General features: G+C 42.2%; 2 protein-coding genes across 3 annotated transcripts in view; one reads left to right on the top strand and one right to left on the bottom strand.

The window, feature by feature from the left end:
* LOC121577983 (eyes absent homolog 2) overlaps nucleotides 1–3,901 on the top strand; it is a 54,904-nt gene extending 51,003 nt beyond the window's left edge. For both annotated transcript variants that reach the window (XM_041892015.2, XM_041892014.2), the window contains exons 12-16: nucleotides 315–475; nucleotides 671–785; nucleotides 1,800–1,921; nucleotides 2,399–2,499; nucleotides 3,020–3,901. In XM_041892015.2, coding sequence (XP_041747949.1) covers nucleotides 315–475; nucleotides 671–785; nucleotides 1,800–1,921; nucleotides 2,399–2,499; nucleotides 3,020–3,100 — 580 coding nt within the window. In that variant the 3' untranslated portion in view covers nucleotides 3,101–3,901. The remainder of the gene's footprint in view (nucleotides 1–314; nucleotides 476–670; nucleotides 786–1,799; nucleotides 1,922–2,398; nucleotides 2,500–3,019) is intronic.
* Nucleotides 3,902–7,585: 3,684 nt separating this feature from the next.
* Nucleotides 7,586–21,046, bottom strand: part of LOC121577984 (E3 ubiquitin-protein ligase rnf213-alpha) — a 62,576-nt gene continuing 49,115 nt past the window's right edge. The window contains exons 50-68 of the mRNA XM_041892016.2: nucleotides 18,645–18,767; nucleotides 18,389–18,499; nucleotides 17,445–17,687; nucleotides 17,081–17,174; nucleotides 16,332–16,366; nucleotides 14,435–14,538; nucleotides 14,171–14,327; nucleotides 13,690–13,864; nucleotides 13,142–13,236; nucleotides 12,714–12,962; nucleotides 12,473–12,602; nucleotides 12,230–12,310; nucleotides 11,866–12,046; nucleotides 11,186–11,387; nucleotides 10,936–11,013; nucleotides 10,631–10,825; nucleotides 10,234–10,326; nucleotides 9,670–9,848; nucleotides 7,586–9,053 (exon numbers count right to left, since the gene is read on the bottom strand). Of these exons, the coding sequence (XP_041747950.2) occupies nucleotides 8,903–9,053; nucleotides 9,670–9,848; nucleotides 10,234–10,326; nucleotides 10,631–10,825; nucleotides 10,936–11,013; nucleotides 11,186–11,387; nucleotides 11,866–12,046; nucleotides 12,230–12,310; nucleotides 12,473–12,602; nucleotides 12,714–12,962; nucleotides 13,142–13,236; nucleotides 13,690–13,864; nucleotides 14,171–14,327; nucleotides 14,435–14,538; nucleotides 16,332–16,366; nucleotides 17,081–17,174; nucleotides 17,445–17,687; nucleotides 18,389–18,499; nucleotides 18,645–18,767 (2,676 nt within the window). The 3' untranslated portion in view covers nucleotides 7,586–8,902. The remainder of the gene's footprint in view (nucleotides 9,054–9,669; nucleotides 9,849–10,233; nucleotides 10,327–10,630; nucleotides 10,826–10,935; nucleotides 11,014–11,185; nucleotides 11,388–11,865; nucleotides 12,047–12,229; nucleotides 12,311–12,472; nucleotides 12,603–12,713; nucleotides 12,963–13,141; nucleotides 13,237–13,689; nucleotides 13,865–14,170; nucleotides 14,328–14,434; nucleotides 14,539–16,331; nucleotides 16,367–17,080; nucleotides 17,175–17,444; nucleotides 17,688–18,388; nucleotides 18,500–18,644; nucleotides 18,768–21,046) is intronic.

Below are 21,046 nucleotides of genomic sequence, written 5' to 3'. Positions count from 1 at the left end.
ACTGCATGTTCTCCCACTTAGATATAACAAACTTCAAATTCAATCTTTTTTATCCTTGCATGGTCTCACCCTCGCTCTTTATTATAGGATTTTAGATGTAAAAAATGTAATGTCTGTTCCCATCCAGGTTCACACTGGAAAATGTTTTGCATAATGCATTTATCTATTACTCTTTACACTAGCTACTTCAGTAATACTACTCCATGTATGTACAGGCACTGGCCACCAAATATCAATCAGAGTTGTACATTGATCTGACTGTAGCCCAGGACCATGCTTCTCTTTAATGCTCTCTTTTGGTTGTTTTCTTCCAGCACTTACAACTTTGGCACGGATGGGTTCCAGAGCCCTGCGGGGGCCGGTACTTTGTGTCTGGGCTCAGGTGTCCATGGTGGGGCTGACTGGATGAGGAAATTGGCCTTCCGCTACCGGAGGGTAAAGGAGATCTACAACACCTTTAAGAACAACGTGGGAGGTAGGTTCTGATGTGTGTGTGTGTGTGTGTGTGTGTGTGTGTGTGTGTGTGTGTGTGTGTGTGTGTGTGTGTGTGTGTGTGTGTGATCTTCTCTGGCGGTCAGCTGATATAAAAATCACAATGTAAGTAGAATTTGTTCATGCTGTATAACCATGATCATAATGAATAATTGGGGTGTGATTGTGATTGTGTCAGGTTTGCTGGGCAGTCCCAAGCGGGAGGAGTGGCTGCAGCTGCGCAGGGAGATGGAGGTTCTAACAGATCTGTGGCTGACCCAGGCTCTCAAGGCCTTGGCCCTCATAAACTCCAGGTTAGGACACCCCCCTTCTCAACTGCCCTAGACACTCTATTTTTTTAAGGTGGAGATATGATTATTCTGTTGTAGTCATGCACAATGCTCTTGGGTGGTCATCAATCAGCAAGATAATTGAAAAAAACATCCTTTTATTTCACAATGTACACTATTTAAAACGGCCAAAATCCATACACAACAGTATTCAGTTGGTAAGAGACAGACATTCAGTCAATACTAGGAATAGATTGTCCACCATCTATGTGTTATCCAGACAGACAAGAGAAATAGGCAAAATAACATTTAGATTCAGAGTAATAAAAAAATTGAATAATTTATCTGAGCAGACCAGATACCTTTCAATATATACATTCAAACAATCTATCTGTCAGAGTATTTATCTGGTCAATATGGCAGTGTATTATGTCTGCTGTTTTTAACAGTGTGTTATATGTGAAAATGTGATTGTACTATAAATTGTATTGTTTAAGGACTCTTGGAAGATTAGTCCAAATGAGGACTAAAGGAGATCCTAATCGAATCAAATCAAAAATCGAATCAATCTATGATTGAAAATAGCAAACAATGTAAACAGTAGGTTCACTCAGAATAATATAGTTGGGGACGAGATCTTCGTAGATAATCCATAAAAATGATAAATGGATGGTACTCCAAATGTATTAAAGGGATAGTGCGATATTCTATTTTTCTACTTGCCCAGATTCAGATGAACTCATGGATAGCTCAGTTGGTAGAGCATGGCGCTTGCAACGCCAGGGTTGTGGGTTCGATTCCCACGGGGGGCCAGTATGAAAATGTATGCACTCACTAACTGTAAGTCGCTCTGGATAAGAGCGTCTGCTAAATGACTAAAATGTAAAACACCATTTATATCTATCTGTGTGCAGTTTGAAAGAAGTTGGAGTTAGTTTCGCGAGCCAATGCTAACAAGCGTTAGCACAATGAGTGGACGTTTACAGGTACGCTAGTACGACATATTGAGATCATTTGTTGACATTTCTCTGTTTTCAGGCCAAACTGTGTGAATGTGCTGGTGACTACCACCCAGCTGATCCCAGCCCTGTCCAAGGTCCTGCTCTACGGACTGGGCTCAGCCTTCCCTATAGAGAATATCTACAGTGCCACCAAGACAGGTGAGGCAGCGTGCCACACTCAATATGGCATAGATTATCATCGTTTTAGGGAAGGAATACAGTTGAGTTGATTGTTTTCACACCATGGTTGAAAAAGCAGTTTATGTTATGTTTAACAATTTGTATACAAGCCTGTTTACTACCTGCTAGCTGGCATTGTGCAATCTATGTTTACTTTCTTGACATTTTTACCAAAAGTGTTATTTTAATTTGTTTACACTTCCATTGAACACTTTATATAAATGTAAGGTTTATTTTTGAATTGTACACATCTGCAGATAAAAGCTGAATTGCAGCATACGTAGTCCCACTAAAGTAAAAAAATATGTATAAATAAATAAACAATTCCTAGTATTTTGAGACGTAGTATACAATATTACAGTTAAGCAGTAGTAAGCGGTTTCACAAAGTCTTAATTAACACTTAATTTTGTAATAATCTGAACACACTTATTTGTTACTTTTAATAACTCTCCAGGGAAGGAGAGTTGCTTTGAGCGTGTGGCTCAGAGGTTCGGTCGGCGAGCGGTGTACGTGGTAATAGGGGATGGAGTGGAGGAGGAGTCTGTAGCCAAGAAGGTGAGACTCACGTGTAACGAGGAAAAGGGGTGGGTGGGTACACAATATATTTCCCCCTGCCTTATTTTTCATGCTAGTGCAAAGACGTCAGATCAAATCTAATATGCCCCCACACATATTATTTGAAGCGTTTTCTTCATTTGAAAAACCAAAATAATGTTTTATATCCTAATGCATGGAATCGTGTTTGGTATTAGTGTGACCAGTGACTGGGGTTTGTACCCTCTCCCACACGCCATAACATTTTAGTCATTTAGCAGATGCTCTTATCCAGAGCGACTTACAGTTAGTGAGTGCATACATTTTTCATACTGGCCCCCCGTGGGAAATGAACCCACAACCATGGCGTTGCAAGCGCCATGCACAACCAACTGAGCTACAGGGGACCAAGAATGTATAAGCTCGCTGAGCTTGGGTAACTTGAGCGTGGCTCACTGAACAATGTTAGCTAGCTAATTACACTAGCTAGCTGGTTTAGCCAGTGTTCCACATTTTCAACATGTCAATTTGTGTCTTGCAGAAGAACATGCCCTTCTGGAGAGTGTCGTGTCGGCCTGACCTGGAGGCTCTGAGTCATGCACTGGAGCTGGACTACCTCTAGTGGGCACTATCCCATCATGCTCTTAGCCACTTCCTGCCTGGTGATGCCACTTCCTGTCCAATGGACCAATTGGGGTTGAGGTCGGCGACGATTCACCACAATACAAAAGCCAAGAATAAGGGACCAATCTTTGTATCTGCAGGGAATCGCAATTGTTACTGGAAATATTACTGCTTTCATCCTTTTACACAGAGACTTTTACATGAAAGTTATCCCACTTTTCAACTTTACAGCGTTACACTGAAAATAACGATCTAGGTGCATTTTGTCCTTACGTGGAGGATGAATAGTTTTGTTTTGTTTGTTTGTTGTTTGTTGTGACGTTTCTTATTATTAGGAATGGGATAGATAAGAGGACATTGTTAAATGGCAACTCCACCACTTTTCAACCTCATATTCATTATCTCCAGCACCATACCAGAGTCTAGATATGTGAAAACTGAGCTTCTTATTATTTTCTGTGGTCGAAAGTTAAGAAGAAAGGTCCTAAAAATGCTTCTCTGTAGCACAAGCTAGGATAAAAAGGAAGAAAAACTGTGATTTTCTAAACCTGCAACGAGTTTCTAGCCAGAGGGAGGATATTTTCTTGCTCCCCACGTCACCGCGAATCTCACAGTGTTTGAAAATCACTATTCTTTAAGCGTTTTAACTTTTGATGATGTCATCGGGTAGAACCTTTTAACTTTATTTGTTTCTACAAAACTTAGAAATGCACAGTTTTCACGCACTGTATGTAGACACTGGTATTGTGCTGGAAATAATGAAAATTAGGCTGAAAAGTGGTGGAATTGCCCTTTAAGATAAGAAACCTACACTGAACAAAAATATAAACGCAACACCCAACAATTTCAACGATTTTACTGAGTTATAGTTCATATAAAGAAATCAGTCAATTTAAATAAACACATTTGGCCCTAATCTATGGATTTCACATGACTGGGCAAGGGCGCAGCCACGGGTGGGCCTGGGAGGGCATAGGCCCACCCACTTGGGAGCCAGGCCCAGCCAATCAGAATGAGTTTTCCACACAAAAGGGCTTTATTACAGACAGAAATACTCCTCAGCACATTGTGTAACAAAGACTGAGATTTTAGTGGCCTTTTATTGTCCCCATCACAGGTGCACCTGTGTAATGATCATATTTAATCAGCTTCTTTGATTTTACACACCTGTCAGGTGGATAGATTATCTTGGCAAAGGAGAAATGCTCACTCACAGGGATGTAAACAAATTTGTGCACAACAGTTGAGAGAAATACGCTTTTTGTGCGTATGGAACATTTCTGGGATAATTTATTTTCATCTCATGAAACATGGGACCAACACTTTACATGTTGCATTTATATTTTTGTTCAGTATAAAAGAACGGTTATGAATGAGAATTGGACATTACCAACAAGTTATAAGAGATAGCTAGATCCTACCTTGACTCAATCTTTTCACATGGCTTTTTTGATAGAATGTGATTTTATAGTGTAACTACGGCCCCAAAAGTAGATCTGTCTCATTTAGCAGGTTATTGATGAATTAATAGTCTAATATTATGAGCTGAGACCTAACAAAATAAATGGGAAAAGATTTGAGAAAAACTTACCAGCGACAATTATAAAAAAATTCAGATGAGATAGCATCAATTTCCTGACATCACCATAACATTTAATTCATAGTTCATTGCCCTATGATACAGTGGCTTGCGAAAGTATTCACTCCCCTTGGCATTTTTCCTATTTTGTTGCCTTACAAGCTGGAGTTAAAATGGAGTTTGGGGGGGTTTGTATCATTTGATTTACACAACATGCCTACCACTTTGAAGATGCAAAATATTTTTTATTGTGAAACCCCCCCAAAGTCAATACTTTGTAGATCCACCTTTTGCAGTAATTACAGCTACAAGTCTCTTGGGGTATGTCTCTATAAACTTGGCACATCTAGCCACTGGGATTTTTGCCCATTCTTCAAGGCAAAACTGCTCCAGCTCCTTCAAGTTGGATGGGCTCCGCTGGTGTACAGCAATCTTTTAAGTCATACCACATATTCTCAATTGGATTGAGGTCTGGGCTTTGACTAGGCCATTCCAAGACATTTAAATGTTTCCCCTTAAACCACTTGTGTGTTGCTTTAGCAGTATGCTTAGGGTCATTGTCCTGTTGGAAGGTGAACCTCCGTCCTTATCTCAAATCTCTGGAAGACTGAAACAGGTTTCCCTCAAGAATTTCCCTGTATTTAGCGCCATCCATCATTCCTTCAATTCTGACCAGTTTCCCAGTCCCTGCCGATGAAAAACATCCCCACAGCTCAATTTTAGTCTCATCTGACCAGGGTACCTTCTTCCATATGTTTGGGGAGTCTCCCACATGCCTTTTGGCGAACACCAAATGTGTTTGCTTATTTCTTTCTTTAAGCAATGGCTTTTTTTCTGGCCACTCTTCCATAAAGCCCAGCTCTGTGGAGTGTATGGCTTAAAGTGGTCCTATGGAAAGATACTCCAATCTCTGCTGTGGAGCTTTGCAACTCCTTCAGGGTTATCTTTGGTCTCTTTGTTGCCTCTGAATAATGCCCTCCTTGCCTGGTCCGTGAGTTTTGGTGGGCGGCCCTCTCTTGGCAGGTTTGTTGTGGTGCCATATTCTTTCAATTTTTTTTTATAATGGATTTAATGGTGCTCCGTGGGATGTTCAAAGTTTCAGATATTTTTTTATAACCCAACCATGATCTGTACTTCTCCACAACTTTGTCCCTGACCTGTTTGGAGAGCTCTATGGTCTTCATGGTGCCGCTTGCTTGGTGGTGCCCCTTGCTTAGTGGTGTTGCAGACTCTGGGGCCTTTCAGGACAGGTGTATATATACTGAGATCATGTGACAGATCATGTGACACTTAGATTGCACACAGGTGGACTTTATTTAACTATGTGACTTCTGAAGGTAATTGGTTGCACCAGATCTTATTTAGGGTCTTCATAGCAAAGGGGGTGAATACATATGCACACACCACTTTTCCGTTATTTTTATTTTTTTAAACAAGTTATTTTTTTCATTCCACTTCACCAATTTTGACTATTTTGTGTATGTCCATTACATGAAATCCCAATAAAAATCTATTTAAATTACAGGTTGTAATGCAACAAAATAGGAAAAACGCCAAGGGGGATGAATACTTTTTCAAGGCACCGTATGTCATTAATAATTTAATTTAATATTCTATTAATTTGCAACAACCACACTTATGCAGTCTATATAAACCTGACAAAATATTATATAAACCTGACAAAATATTATATAAACTGGACAAAATATTATATAAACTCCTGAGTGGCGCAGTGGTCTAAGGCACTGCATCGCAGTGCTAACTGTGCCACTAGAGATCCTGGTTCGAATCCAGGCTCTGTCGCAGCCGGCCGCGACCGGGAGACTCATGGGCGGCGCACAATTGGCCCAGCGTCGTCCAGGGTAGGGGAGGGAATGGCCGGCAGGGATGTAGCTCAGTTGATAGAGCATGGCGTTTGCAATGCCAGGGTTGTGGGTTCGATTCCCACGGGGGCCAGTATAAAAAAAAAAAAAAAAAAGATGTATTCACTAACTGTAAGTCGCTCTGGATAAGAGCGTCTGCTAAATGACTAAAATGTAAAATGTAAACTGGACAAAATACTTCCAACCCTACTGAAGGTGCCATACCGCTTCTGGATGATGACTTTTTCATGTTATCTATTATACCAAAAATGAAAAGTCAATTATGTTACCCATTCCATGCCCTTCTTTGAAATGAAAATATAAATTGGTAAGAGCAGCTATGCCAAGATGTTCAGACAGACAGACAGACAGACAGACAGAGACCAACAGCATTACTAAAATGAACAATATCTTAATTAATGGATGTGGAAACTAAGCAACCCTTTGACAAAGCACAGGAAAAATCTAATACTTAACTTAAGAAATATCCATACCTTGTGAAATGTATTTTTAAGCATATACATTTGTCTTGGAGAGGACTTAGTCTAGCGATTGAATCTTTTTATTAAGGAACACATTTTCTGCTTCATAAGTTGCTGGGTGTACATTTGTTGTAATCTTTCTCCATGAATGTTTCTATATAACCTGTATGTAATGAAAATGGTATGATAGTCTTTGGACTTGCATGTGCTATTACACTGTCTTTCAGCTTAGATTTGTATATAAGGTTTTATTGTTTCGACAGACAATTAAAATAGATTAATAAAGATAAATTAATTACATTCTGAGAAAAGTGTATCTTAATTAAGATTGAATTGCTCACTGACGACACATTTCAACTGTATTCCTGAATTTTCAGGTAATAGGTCATTTAAGGATCTACTTATGAACATTATTAGATAGTTTGTTAACCATTAAATTAGGAATATAATTATATAATATATAATACAAGGCCTGTTATTAATGATTTACATATAACACTTATTTCTAATATGGTTTGTACGTATACACATTTACTCATGCTAAATGAATACACGTAATCATCTATTAACAGTTTATTAATTAATTATAAGCTATGTAAGCAAACCTTCAAATAAATTAAATATGACCCATTGGCAATGGCAAGTTAGTGAAATGAGGGTGTTAACTAGGCCTGTAAACAAAGAGTATACGACCAGCTAAGGCATGAGAAACATCACTCTTGAGAAAAAATTTAATATTATCCAACTGACTATCACCAACTTCCCCTTTTCCAGCTACTGTACCATAAGATGGATTGTTTGGAATTATTGAGCAAAACAAACATTTTGGTTATACAGCAACACCCATCAAATACCCACTCGAGTCACTCAGGTTTCAATTTATACTTGAGATACGCACACTTAATTGAATGGACATTTTTCAGACATTGAAACATCCTGTGAGGACCAGCCCTATTATTTCAAGATGTCATTATTGGACATATTTTTTAAGACAAATGGAAGAAGATAATGTAGTCATATTCAACCAAAACACATTCAAACCAAATAATAACTTTGCAGAGGAGGTTATCGTGTGTATCCCGCAAGCAGATAAAATGATTAGGTCATGTATTTAACTAACTTGATTTTAGATAGTCAGGACTGTGGGCCAATAGCACCCTCAAGTGGATGCTTACTGCTCTGATCTGAACTCAATAATGTTAGGAAATATTAACTTTCAAGTAACACCAACCACCAATATTCTCCCAAAATATAAACCCATTTAAAAGTACAATGACTAAAAGTGAAGAGCATAACATCAAACTGTGGTAAACATAATCCTGTTACAAACTGCACTGGAGTTAGTCTCTCAAACTGTGGTAAACATAATCCTGTTACAAACTGCACTGGAGTTAGTCTCTCAAATAATGTAAAAAATATTTCCTCCCCAAATAAACATTGTAAAAAAAAATGATTGCACAAAACATTCTGTAAACACAGTTTGGTTAACATAAGGATCGATTCAATCCGTATCGCCGAAGTCCAGTGCTGTAGCACGCTTGAAATGTAAAGCGCTATTGCCCTGAACTTCGGCGATACGGATTGAACCGAGCCCATAGTCTGACAAAACATTTTTTATTCGGAATGTTTCCTGAGAAAAAGTTGCATTCAAGGCAGTTTTTGTAAGGAGAAAGGCAAGATTCTCCACATACCAGTTATAAATCCTCTTAGTATCCAAGTATGGCGTGTCAGTGGGGCACATACTGTGCTATCACTGGAGAAAGCACATAACAAATCTATTCAGCAAAAAATCAGAAGCACTTGTGATCTATTCTAACATTTCAAAGAGGATCTAGTGTAGCCCTTTACAAATCACGTTCAGGTGGACTGTTCATCAATTACATCATCCATTCCTGTTTGGAAGTCACAGTAAATTTCCAGGTCTCCACAATCTGTGAGAGGAGTATCTCGTCAGGGAAGGAAGCCTCCACGTCAGGTGGGAGTTGTAGTTCTTTGCGGTCCATGTATCCAGCCAATGTCTCTTTGACACTAGAGTAAGAGAAAGAAAACAATACGTGTTGTGATCTCAGACCTCAGAACTGTGTGTGTAACGCAGGGAGTAAGGAAGCAGGTGAGTTTCATAATAACTAACATGGAGCATTACAAAAAACAAGAGACATGAAAACTGAACCAATACTGCCTGAAGAGTGATGCTAGATAAAGGGGAAGTAATCAGGGTAGTGATGGAGTCCAGGTGATCCTCATGATGGCGCGCAGGTGTGCGTAATGAGGGTTGCCAGAACCGGCGGTTAGTAGACTGGCGACATTGAGCACCGGAGATGGGGGGGCGGGAGTAGACGTGACAATGTTGTTCAGTCAAGGGGACCAAATACCAGCAAAATATGTGAAGTCACATCTGCCTTTCTTCGACATTAGATCTGCAACTTTTCTTTTTACATTGCCCTTCCATTGTGAATGTGGCTTCACATTCAAGGCTAATGTATGTGTTTGGCAGCTACATGTCATACAAAACATATCATAAACACACATGCACTTAAAATGCAAATGTCCCCATTCATGAAAATGAGAGTTACAATGATGGTTTGGAATTGGAAGACCTCGGGAGTAGCCCCTGTTCCCGCCCATGCCTGCTGTCTGTCCTCACCTCCAGTGTGGTCCGTAGGTATCCGAGGCACGAGGTCTCCCCAGGTTCAGCAGGATGAACTCGTGCATCTCCAGCAGCCAGGTGTTGATGTTCCCATTGGAGATGAAGCCCTGGAGCAGCTTCTTCTGCTCCTCCTCCAGGTGCTTCTGGTACTCAGCTGAGACCCCAGAGAATGGGTCCTTCAAGAGGGGCGAAAGAAAAAGGCAAACTCAGAGCTTTCCAGACCAACAGTGGTATCACACAGCATGGCTGGGAATCAATCCGAAGGATGGCTATGGATTTACCCTTCCTCATCTGTGCAAATCGCTACTTAAAATTGACCAAAGTAATATGTTTAGGGTAAAAAACACTGAAACATCTCTCAGCATGGTTGCAATGATAGAGCCGGCAAGTCATTTGTAGGATGATTGTGTTATGTATTACTACTGTATGTGTGATTTTATTTATATTTATGTAACCTTTATTTATACAGGTTTTTTCTCATTGAGATCAAATCTATTTTTCAAGAGAGACCTGGTCCAACAGGTGTGATAAGCTGTTGGTCGGTCTGAACCTCTGCCTTACCCTCTTCAGACTCTTCAGCATGTTCTCTGATTTCAGGGAAGAGAGGAGCTGCCACAGAGCAGCGCAGTGCTTCAGACTGCATCTGCCCAGAGCCTAAAGTATTGGGACAGCACAGAAGATACACGTTAGACTACATGTACTGAATACTGGACACAATTACTGGTACACTGGGAACAATGCAGCACTTGTGAATGCCGGTACAGTAGGACCTTAGAGATATGAACACATTGGGAATTGGAGGTTGATCGAAAAATCGGAATGTTGTTAATTCTTAACTTTGCCTGTTCGGTTGACCGGGCAGTCTGACTCTTAGGTTTGTATCTTACGAGTCTGTACTGCATTTCTTTTTAGCTAATGTTGACCGATCTGACACACAATATCAAATAAACATGGTCACCTTTAAGTGTGGGTCGGTCTGCTCGCCCATCCTAAGCGTGTCCTCCAGGTAACGCACCAGGGGCATGTGGGCATCTCCCCCAGTCATGGACAGGAAGCCCAGAGCCAGCTCCACGGCCTTCAGGGCCTCACACACCTCGCTGTACGACTCCAGATCCCTGGACAGGGCTGTGAGGGTCAGGGACGGCAGATGCTCCTGGGAAAACAACAATGATATTGTGCCGTTGAAATGTGATATGTATTCACATGATGTCACAATGGTGTGTCAACAAAAACCTGTCATAATAATGCTACAGTATAACTTGCCTGAGACACCTTTCCTTTCACTGTTTTCAAAATGCTTTCGTAATCTCTTTCGTGTCTGGTGACCAGAGTCGGGATTCCCTATAAGTCAACACATTGGATTCAGTAAGTGCTGTATTGCTTTCATCTATCCAGTCGTTTCAGATCTGTAATCACCAGAGGGTAGACAAGAAGAAAGGGTCTGGGGACAAGAGGAAAGGGTCTGGGGACAAGAGGAAAGGGTCTGGGGCCTTAATTGGAAGCCAGGACTCACAGTTAGTGTGATAAGGGGTTTGCCCTGCAGGAAGCGGGTTAGGACCTGCTGCTGGATCTTGGGAAGGTCGTACTCAGACAGGGTCTCCTTGCCTCGCTCCAGGCTGTACTGGCAGTTAGACAGCACCAGGGGCAGCAGGTCCTTCTCCAGCTCATAGCGGATCACATGCAGATCTGTCAGCTCTGGCAGGCTAACCTTATAGCTGTTGGAGCAGAAAGCACCTTGAGACCAGAGGAGGCTGCTGAGGGGAGGACGGCTCATAATAATGGCTGGAACGGAGCGAATGGAATGGCATCAAACACATGGAAACCATATATTTGATGTATTTGATACCATTCCACCTATTCCGCTCCAGCCATTACCATGAGCTCATCCTCCCCAATTAAGGTGTCACCAACCTCCTGTGGTTGATACCTTTTTATATCCCTGTCTGATGGCTGAGCAGTAAACAAACCAAGTGTTAGGTCCAAATATATCTCATTTTCATTCTACCTTAAAAAAATATATTTTCATTATTGTGTTTAGACTTAGGGTGGGTGGGGTTTTGTTTGGGATGGGGGTGGGTGATGTGGGAGGGGTCATTGTAAAAACACATTTTTAAAAAAGTAAACTGTCCACTTAGACTTTGATTTTGAGGAGGTCCTCTCCCTCTCTACGGTTGCTCCATGGCAGTGCTGTACCTGGTGTCCTCCCCAGTGTGGCGGTCCGCAGCGTGCAGCAGCTCGTTGTGCAGGGCCACCAGGTGGCTGAGCAGAGCGGTGGAACACAGGCCTGGACCCTGGCGCCGTGGCAGGAGGTACTGGAGGTCACTGTCCTGGTCCAAATCCTCCTTCCAGAACTCTTCTGGGATCTTTATTTCACCTGCATATCCAAACACACACACACATAAAGAAAATGGCTATGTCCAAAATGGTACCCTATTGCCTACATAGTCCGCTACTTTTAACCGGGGCCCTATACAGAGAATAGGGAGCCAATGTTCCGGTTGTATGGCCAACTTTGTCCTGTCTTAAAGGGGATTGTACTCAAAGAAGGGTAACTCACTGGTGGCTACAGACAATCTGAGCAGGTTCCATGTATTCAGGAAGATCTGGATTCGCTTCTCATAGCACACTCTCATCGGTGCTGTTAGACAAAATAGATTGACAAACAACAAAACCCCATAAATTATATCACTCAATTCTGCTTTTCATAAGTTAGTCTCAAATTGGCAATCGGCAATAATATGATGGTAACTATGCTGCATAGTGCGAAGGATGGATCATTCTGATGGACAGTTGACGTTACCTGACAGTTTCTGGATGAACTCTCTAATGGAGTCATTCATCAGGTCTGATGACTTCTGGAACCTTTTCACCAGACTCTTCTGCAGGGCCAGGATATCTGGAAGGAACTTTACCAGCCGGAACTCTGCCTCCTGCGAAAACGCCAAAATTAATGGAAATCATGTGAGTAAGACTCACTCAGAAACTATTTTTGAAATGTTACCACTTACAATAGGAAGAACACAGGTTTCGTGACAGATTACCTTCTGTAGGAACCTCCATAGCAGAGGGAGCTTGTCCTTTCCGTCGTTCTGCTCTACGATGTGGGTGAGGCTGAGTAGGGACACCCTCTCTCTGCAGCTCCACACTCCTGAACAGTGGACCTGGGAGCCCCGAGGCAGGGAGGACAACGGACACTCATCCCCAAATGCCACCCTCATGATGAAGTTAGAGGAGACACGCGAGTCATTTCTGATTGTGGCATTCACCTCTCTCAGCCGCTGGTCAAGGTGCTGTGATGTCAAACACACACAGGTACGTACACATAGACGCACACACACAAAGTGAAACTCTTTGTCCTTTCAAAGGTGCAATCTTATCTTTGACTTGGAATATAGATGGAATATATCTTTAATCAAATATATCTTTAATCAAACTATAGCTAACTTAAAATGTTATCTGAAGGTTTCACCTTCAACTGAGGAGTGATGATGTCAGCAGCAACAGTTGTCTCCCAGGTATTTCTGGCCTCTTTAGTTGAGAGTTGGGAATCATAGCCAGCAGGCCCTAGAATCAAATAAACAAATACTCCATGAGGTAGCTACAGGTATCTGTGTTATAAGTAAGCTGGTATGGGATTTAGACTATTTATCAATTCAAACAATTAACTTGCTTTGACTTTCATTGTTTCAAAATGTTTGGAGAGGAGTGGGAGGCGCTCAACCAACGTGAGACGAGGTACAACCCAAACAATCATATGGGTATTTGAATGGATACTTTATTAGCATATTTGAGTTAAAATATGGTTGTGAGTATACAATTAAAAACTAGATTGAGTTATAATATGATTGAGTATACAATTAAAAACTTGATTGAGTTAAAATATGATTTTAACTGAAATGAAATAATAAAGTATTACGTGTTTAATTGTGAGCAAGAATTGTGCCTTTTCCATCGTACTTTTTTTCTTCAAATGATACTTGTCAGAGGATTTCTGTGAACATTAACCAAAGGCCTTACATGGATTGGTCTGTGGTGACTCCAGGATGGATCTGATTATCAGGTGGATGGTGGTGACTGCGTCATCTGTTCCCATCCCCAGGGCTTTGGTCAGATGATCCACATCCTTTAGCAGGTGAACAATCAGAAATCCACAGGCGTCCGGAACTGGAGGCTGGATGATCTGCTGGATGGACTAGAAAGAAGAGAGATATCTTATTATTGCCATGGTTTCATTATATATATATTTTATATTTTAGTATTTGTATCTTTGATATGTAATTTTGTACATCTCCTTTGGATTTTACTTCCATCAAAAACATATAATTAGCAGATAAGCTTAATTATTTATACACTAATTGAGTAGACAATGGCAAATAAACTACTTCAACTTGAATGATAAACAACAACTGAGTAAAATGTAATTCACTATATTATAGTTTGGTACACTGTACACAATGCTAGAAAGAGTGAGCTGCCTTTGGCAGGCAAGCAGGCGTACCTGTGGGTGCTCTGAGGCCCCTAGCAGCATGGCTAGATGGGTGAGCAGCCTGATGAGGGTGAAGGGGGTGAGGGACATGTTTTTGGTGTCCAGGGAGTCTGGGTTGTCCCTCCTCTGAGGATCTCCTAGGATGTGGCCAGTCCTTGTCAGATCTCCCCTAAGAGGACAAGTTCAGTCATTCAACATGGGATCTGTCAATCTGATGCTTTAGCAGCAATATCAACGGGAAGCCCCTTTTGTAAGCACCACAGAGAACAAACTTACCGCTGCAGTCTAATAGCACTGAAACCTCTCACAGGAGCATGGTTCTCCCCTCCAACCACTGCCCCACACTCTAGACAGTGTGCCAGCTGGGTGGGGCGACCACACTGCAAAGAGGGGGTGAATTAGTCTGCTGTGTAGTTAATCAAATCAATTGTCACATGCGCCGAATACAACAGGTGTAGACCTTACCGGGAAATGCTTACTTACAAGCCCTTAACAAACAATGCTGTTTTAAGAAAAATAAGAGTTAAGAAAATGTTTTACTAAATAAACTAAAGTAAAAAAATAAAAGATCAACAATAAAATAACAATAACAAGGCTGTATACAGGAGGTACCGGTACCGAGTCAATGTGCGGGGGGACAGGTTAGTCAAGGTAATATGTACATGTAGGTAGGGGTAAAGTGACTATGCATAGATAATAAACAGCGAGGAGCAGCAGCGTAAAAGGGGGGGGGTCAATGCAAATAGTCCGGGTAGCCATTTGATTAGCTGTTCAGCAGTCTTATGGCTTGGGGTTAGAAGCTGTTAAGAAGCCTTTTGGACCTAGACTTGGTGCTCCGGTACCGCGCGGTAGCAGAGAGAACAGTCTATGACTAGGGTGGCTGGAGTCTTAGCCAATTTTTAGGGCGTTCCTCTGACACCTCCTGGTATAGAGGTCCTGGATGGCAGGAAGCTTGGCCCCAGTGATGTACTGGTCCGTACCGACTAACCTCTGTAGTACCTTGCGGTCGGAGGCCGAGCAGTTGCCATACCAGGCGGTGATGCAACCAGTCAGGATGCTCTCGATGGTGCAGCTGTATAACTTTTTGAGGATCTGAGGACCAATGTCAAGTCTCCTGAGGGTGAATAGGCGTTGTTGTGCCCTCTTCACGACTGTCTTGGTGTGTTTGGACCATGATAGTTTGTTGGGTGATGTGGACACCAAGGAACTTGAAGCTCTCAACCTGCTCCACTACAGCCCCGTCGATGAGAATGGGGGCGTGCTCAGCCCTCCTTTTCCTGTAGTCCACAATCATCTCCTTTGTCTTGATCACGTCGAGGGAGCAGTTGTTGCACCACACTGCCAGGTCTCTCACCTCCATATAGGCTGTCTCATCGTTGTCGGTGATCAGGCCTACCACGTTGTGTCGTCGGCAAACTTAATGATGGTGTTGGAGTCGTGCCTGGCCACGCAGTCATGGGTGAACAGGGAGTACAGGAGGGGACTGAGCACGCACCCCTGAGGGGCCCCCGTGATGAGGATCAGCGTGGCAGATTTGTTGTTGCCTACCCTCACCACCTGGGGGTGGACCGTCAGGAGGTCCAGGATCCAGTTGCAGAGGGAGGTGTTTAGTCCCAGGGTCCTTAGCTTAGTGATGAGCTTTGAGGGCACTATGGTGTTGAACGCTGAGCTGTAGTTAATGAACAGCATTCTCACGTAGGTGTTCCTTTTGTCCAGGTGGGAAAGGGCAGTGTTATAATAATAATATGCCATTTAGCAGATGCTTTTATCCAAAGCGACTTACAGTCATGCATGCATACATTTTTGTGTATGGGTGGTCCCGGGGATCGAACCCACTACCCTGGCGTTTCAAGCGCCGTGCTCTACCAGCTGAGCTACAGAGGACCACAAGGTAACCTTGTTGAGTGCAATAGATATTGCGTCATCTGTGGATCTGTTGGGGCGGTATGCAAGTTGGAGTGGGTCTAGGGTTTCTGGGATGATGGGATGATGGTGTTGATGTGAGCCATGACCAGCCTTTCAAAACACTTTATGGCTACAGATGTGAGTGCTACAGGTCGGTAGTCATTTAGGCAGGTTACCTTGGTGTTCTTGGGCACAGGGACTATGGTGGTCTGCTTGAAACGTTGTTGAATATTTGTCAATTGAATTTTACATGAAGAACTCTGCTTACCTCACCAACAGCACAAGGGTGCCCATCAGGACAAGCTGTAGAGAACAAATGGCAATAAGACATTGGAATGTTTAGTTTTGCAATGTTTTACTCAGTATACATCACAACTCATCATTTAATTCCTCTGTAACACTTTACCAACAGGTATAATGCTTTATATACTTATCATGTGAATGTATGCGTCATTATAATGTACTATTATAATGCTTACAATATGTGTTCTATGCTGCAATTTTTCAATAGCTGTAATTTAGTGGGGATCAGTATGAGATGATTATCTACATTATGAGCTGTAGCCACAACAACTATTGCAACCTGAAAGCTGAGGTGAATGTTCTTGGTAGTGGATGAGTTGATGAGTGTTTTGTGGGTGGAATATTATGAATATGTTTCATAATTTCATAATTATACTTTTTTTAAAGACTGCAGAAAAAAATCCAGTGTTTCTATGTCAAACGGTTTTGTTATATTTCAGTCTTCTGTGATATAAAGTGTAATATTGGGATAAAAACTCAAAATATAATACATTTCAACTCTATATCTGACATGGTACAGGTGTCTTTTTTTAAAGCCCATAACCATGTGTGTGAGGTGTATAATTTTGTTTCAAAGTAGATTTGTTTAAGACTATCAAGAAATACTCGGTGTAACCCCTGATTCAGCAGTAATAGGTTAACTAAATCTATGCCAGAGGTGAATTGAGAGAAAGCATATTTTATAGTTAACATTTCTATGGGCACTGTACTTACAATACCAGGTGAGTGCTTGAAGGCCTCCAGTCTGTGTTAAAACCCTTTGGGCCATAGCCAGCATGTCTTCAGGCATTGTGGGTATGAAGGCTCTCTGTTGCAATAGACAGTCCGATAAAGACAGAATTCCCATATTCAACATGGAATAAAACGTTTATGAGAACAATGGCTGCGTTTAAATTCTCCACCCTTCTGCCAAAGTGTGCATTTGGATTTAAAAGCATTGGATTGGTGTACGCATTGGCTAGAGTGAGTTTCCACCATTGTTTAATCCATGCGAGGAACTGTGCAGGTGCACACTTCGGGAGAAGGGTGGACAATTGAAATGCAGCCAATATGAGATGGAGGTGAGATGGAATCTTACCAGCATGTTGTTAGGAGTCAGGCCAAGCTGCTGAAGAGGTGTAAGCACCCCTTCTGTCCCAGTGAGCAGCACAGCGGCCAAGTGGACAGCCAGCTCTATAAGGACGTGCTCTGCACCGGTACGGCCATTATGGACAGTCAGTCCTCCCATCCTGTTGTGCACCAAAGCCATGGCAAAGTCCCTCACCGGCCTGGGATCTAGGTACCTTGAACCCTGGATGAAGTACTCAAGTGCTTGGCGTTTCTGAGGGAGGACAACCATTATGGTTAAATATAACCTCTGTGTGTGGACTGAGGGTTCAGTTAGACATAACATTTTCTGGGACAATCAACATGGGTTGATTGAGATTTGGGGGGACTTTTCAGGAATCTATGAAAGGTAATGTTTAAATTAAAATAGCAACATGATATGAAAATCAAACGTTGACATTTAACTAGACCTATTTCTATCATCATCAACAGAGTCCTAGAGGTGTCCTACCCTAGGGGTGTCCTACCCTAGAGGTGTCCTACCCTAGAGGTGTCCTACCCTAGGGGTGTCCTATCCTAGGGGTGTCCTACCCTAGAGGTGTCCTACCCTAGAGGTGTCCTACCCTAGAGGTGTCCTACCCTAGAGGTGTCCTACCCTAGGGGTGTCCTACCATAGAGGTGTCCTACCCTAGAGGTGTCCTACCCTAGAGGTGTCCTACCCTAGAGGTGTCCTACCCTAGGGGTGTCCTACCCTAGAGGTGTCCTACCATAGAGGTGTCCTACCATAGAGGTGTCCTACCATAGAGGTGTCCTACCCTAGAGGTGTCCTACCATAGAGGTGTCCTACCCTAGAGGTGTCCTACCATAGAGGTGTCCTACCATAGAGGTGTCCTACCCTAGGGGTGTCCTACCATAGAGGTGTCCTACTATAGAGGTGTCCTACCCTAGGGGTGTCCTACCATAGAGGTGTCCTACCATAGATGTGGGGTGGAGGCTTGTGTTGGCTGCTCGGTACAGACTGGTGACTTCTCTGAAAAGAGCCAGCAGGACATACAATGTCCGCCTCCTTGGAGGTGCAGTACATCTCTATAAACAAGACAGAGACACAGAGCGGAGGATTATCCTCTTATCAATGATCCATTACCTCAGATAATTAGAAATGCTTTTAAACCGGTTAATAATAGTAATGCGCGAGACAGTGGTTGAGTGCTGAGTGAAATTGCACTAATACCTCACACATCTTCTCTATGTCCTCCACACTGCCCTCTAATACTGCTTTGGCAACAGCCTCCCGTACAGCCTGGTATTGCTCTCCATAGACCAGATACTGGTCCATCTGCCCACCATCTTCATTCTGCACATAATCCCACATACGAACAACCATATACAGTATGTGTTTTATTTATATTTTTATGATCGACTTCATGAATCATTATAAAAAAGTATGGAAAATAAGTATGAAATCAAAAACGGTCAAGTACAATTAACAGACAGTGTGATGACTTGATCTTTCAATAATTACACAATGGTATACACGTAAAAAACTAAAACAAATATTTGACAATATCTGCATTTTTCAAAACGCACATATATGTGACCAGATTTCTCTGTGGGGGCTTATGTCAAATGTTAGAGCTTCAAAATGGTATATCATACAATGCAGTTGGAGGAAACATTGGAAAGTTATGCTGCTTTGAAAGTTGATTAAACTTGTTATCCCACTTAGGAGACAAGTAGGACAAAATGCCCTTTGAAAAATGTTGATGCTATTTTCACTTCCGAGAGATCTCTTCTTTGTTTACGCCCATTCAGCATCGTTCACACCCTCTTAAGCCTTAATCTCTTTTAGAATTCACATGTAAACGCATGGCCAATCATCAGCATGGTCAACTCCACCATTATCGCAGCCAGACGCTGGGTCCTACTGTGAAGAATGAAGTAGTATCAAATGCCCCCGATCCTTTAACCAGTCACATATGTGGTTCTTCGTTGCAAGAGTTTATTTACAGAGAGATCATATGATATACAGTGCATTCGGAAAGTATTCAGACCTCTTAACTTTTTCCACATTTTGATATGTTACAGCCTTATTCTAAAATGGATTAAATTATTTTTTCCCTCATCAATCTACACACAATACCCCATAATGACAAAGCAAAAACAGGTTTTTAGACATTTTAGCAAATTTATAAAATAAAAAAATAAAAAAATAAAAAACATTTACATAAGTATTCAGACCCTTTACTCAGTACTTTGTTGAAGCACCTTTGGCAGCGATTACAGCCTTGAGTCTTCTTGGGTATGACCCTACAAGCTTGGCACACCTGTATTTGGGGAGATTCTCCCATTCTTCTCTGCAGATCCTCTCAAGCTTTGTCAGGTTGAATGGGGAGCGTCGCTGAACAGCTATTTTCAGTTCTCTCCAGAGTTGTTCGATCAGGTTCAAGTCCGGGCTCTGGCTGGGCCACTCAAGGACATTCAGAGACTTGTCCCAAAACCACTCCTGCATTGTCTTGGCTGTGTGCTTAGGGTCGTTGTCCTATTGGAAGGTGAACATTCACCCCAGTCTGAGGTCCTGAGCAATCTGGAGCAGTTTTTCATCAAGGATCTCTCCGTTCATCTTTCCCTCAATCCTGACTAGTCTCCCAGTCCCTGCCACTGAAAAACATCCCCACAGCATGATGCTGCCCTCACCATACTTCACAGTACGGATGGTGCCAGGTTTCCTCCAGATGTGACGCTTGGCATTCAGGCCAAAGAATTCAATCTTGGTTTCATCAGACCAGAGAATCTTGTTTCTCGTGTTCTGAGAGTCCTTTAGGTGCCTTTTGGCAAACTCCAAGCGGGCTGTCATGTGCCTTTTACTGAGGAGTGGCTTCCGTCTGGCTACTCTACCATAAAGGCCTGATTGGTGGAGTGCTGCAGAGATGGTTGTCTTTCTGGAAGGTTCTCCCATCTCCACAGAGGATCTCTGGAGCTCTGTCAGAGGGATCATCGGGTTCTTACTCACCTCCCTGACCAAGTCCCTACTCTTCCGATTGCTCAGTTTGGCCGGGCGGCCAGCTCTAGAAGAGTCTTGGTGGTTCCAAACTTCTTCCATTTAAGAATGTTGGAGGCCACTGTGTTCTTGGGGACCTTCAATGCTGCAGACATTTTTTGGTACCCTTCCCCAGATCTGTGCCTCGACACAATCCTATCTCAGAGCTATACGGACAATTCCTTCGACCTCATGGCTTGGTTTTTGCTCTAACATGCACTGTCAACTGTGGGACCTTATATAAACAGGTGTGTGCCTTTCCAAATCATGTCCAATCAATTGAATTTACCACAGGTGGACTCCAAACAAGTTGTAGTAACATCTCAAGGATGATTAATGGAAACAGGATGCACCTGAGCTCAATTTCGAGTCTCATAGCAAAGGGTCTGAATACTTATGTAAATAAGGTATTTCTGCTTTTTTTATTTTATACATTTGCAAACATTTCTAAAAACCTGTTTTCACTTTGTCATTATGGGGTATTATGTGTAGATTGAAGAGGAACACATGTAATTTATTCTATTTTAGAATAAGGATGTAATGTAACAAAATGTGGAGAAAGTCAAGGGGTCTGAATACTTTCCGAATGCACTGTA

This window comes from Coregonus clupeaformis, chromosome 12 (assembly GCF_020615455.1).
Source record: "Coregonus clupeaformis isolate EN_2021a chromosome 12, ASM2061545v1, whole genome shotgun sequence".
Lineage (NCBI taxonomy): Eukaryota > Metazoa > Chordata > Actinopteri > Salmoniformes > Salmonidae > Coregonus > Coregonus clupeaformis.
Note: the sequence above shows the minus strand (reverse complement) of the source record. Positions and strands in the feature narration are given on the sequence as shown.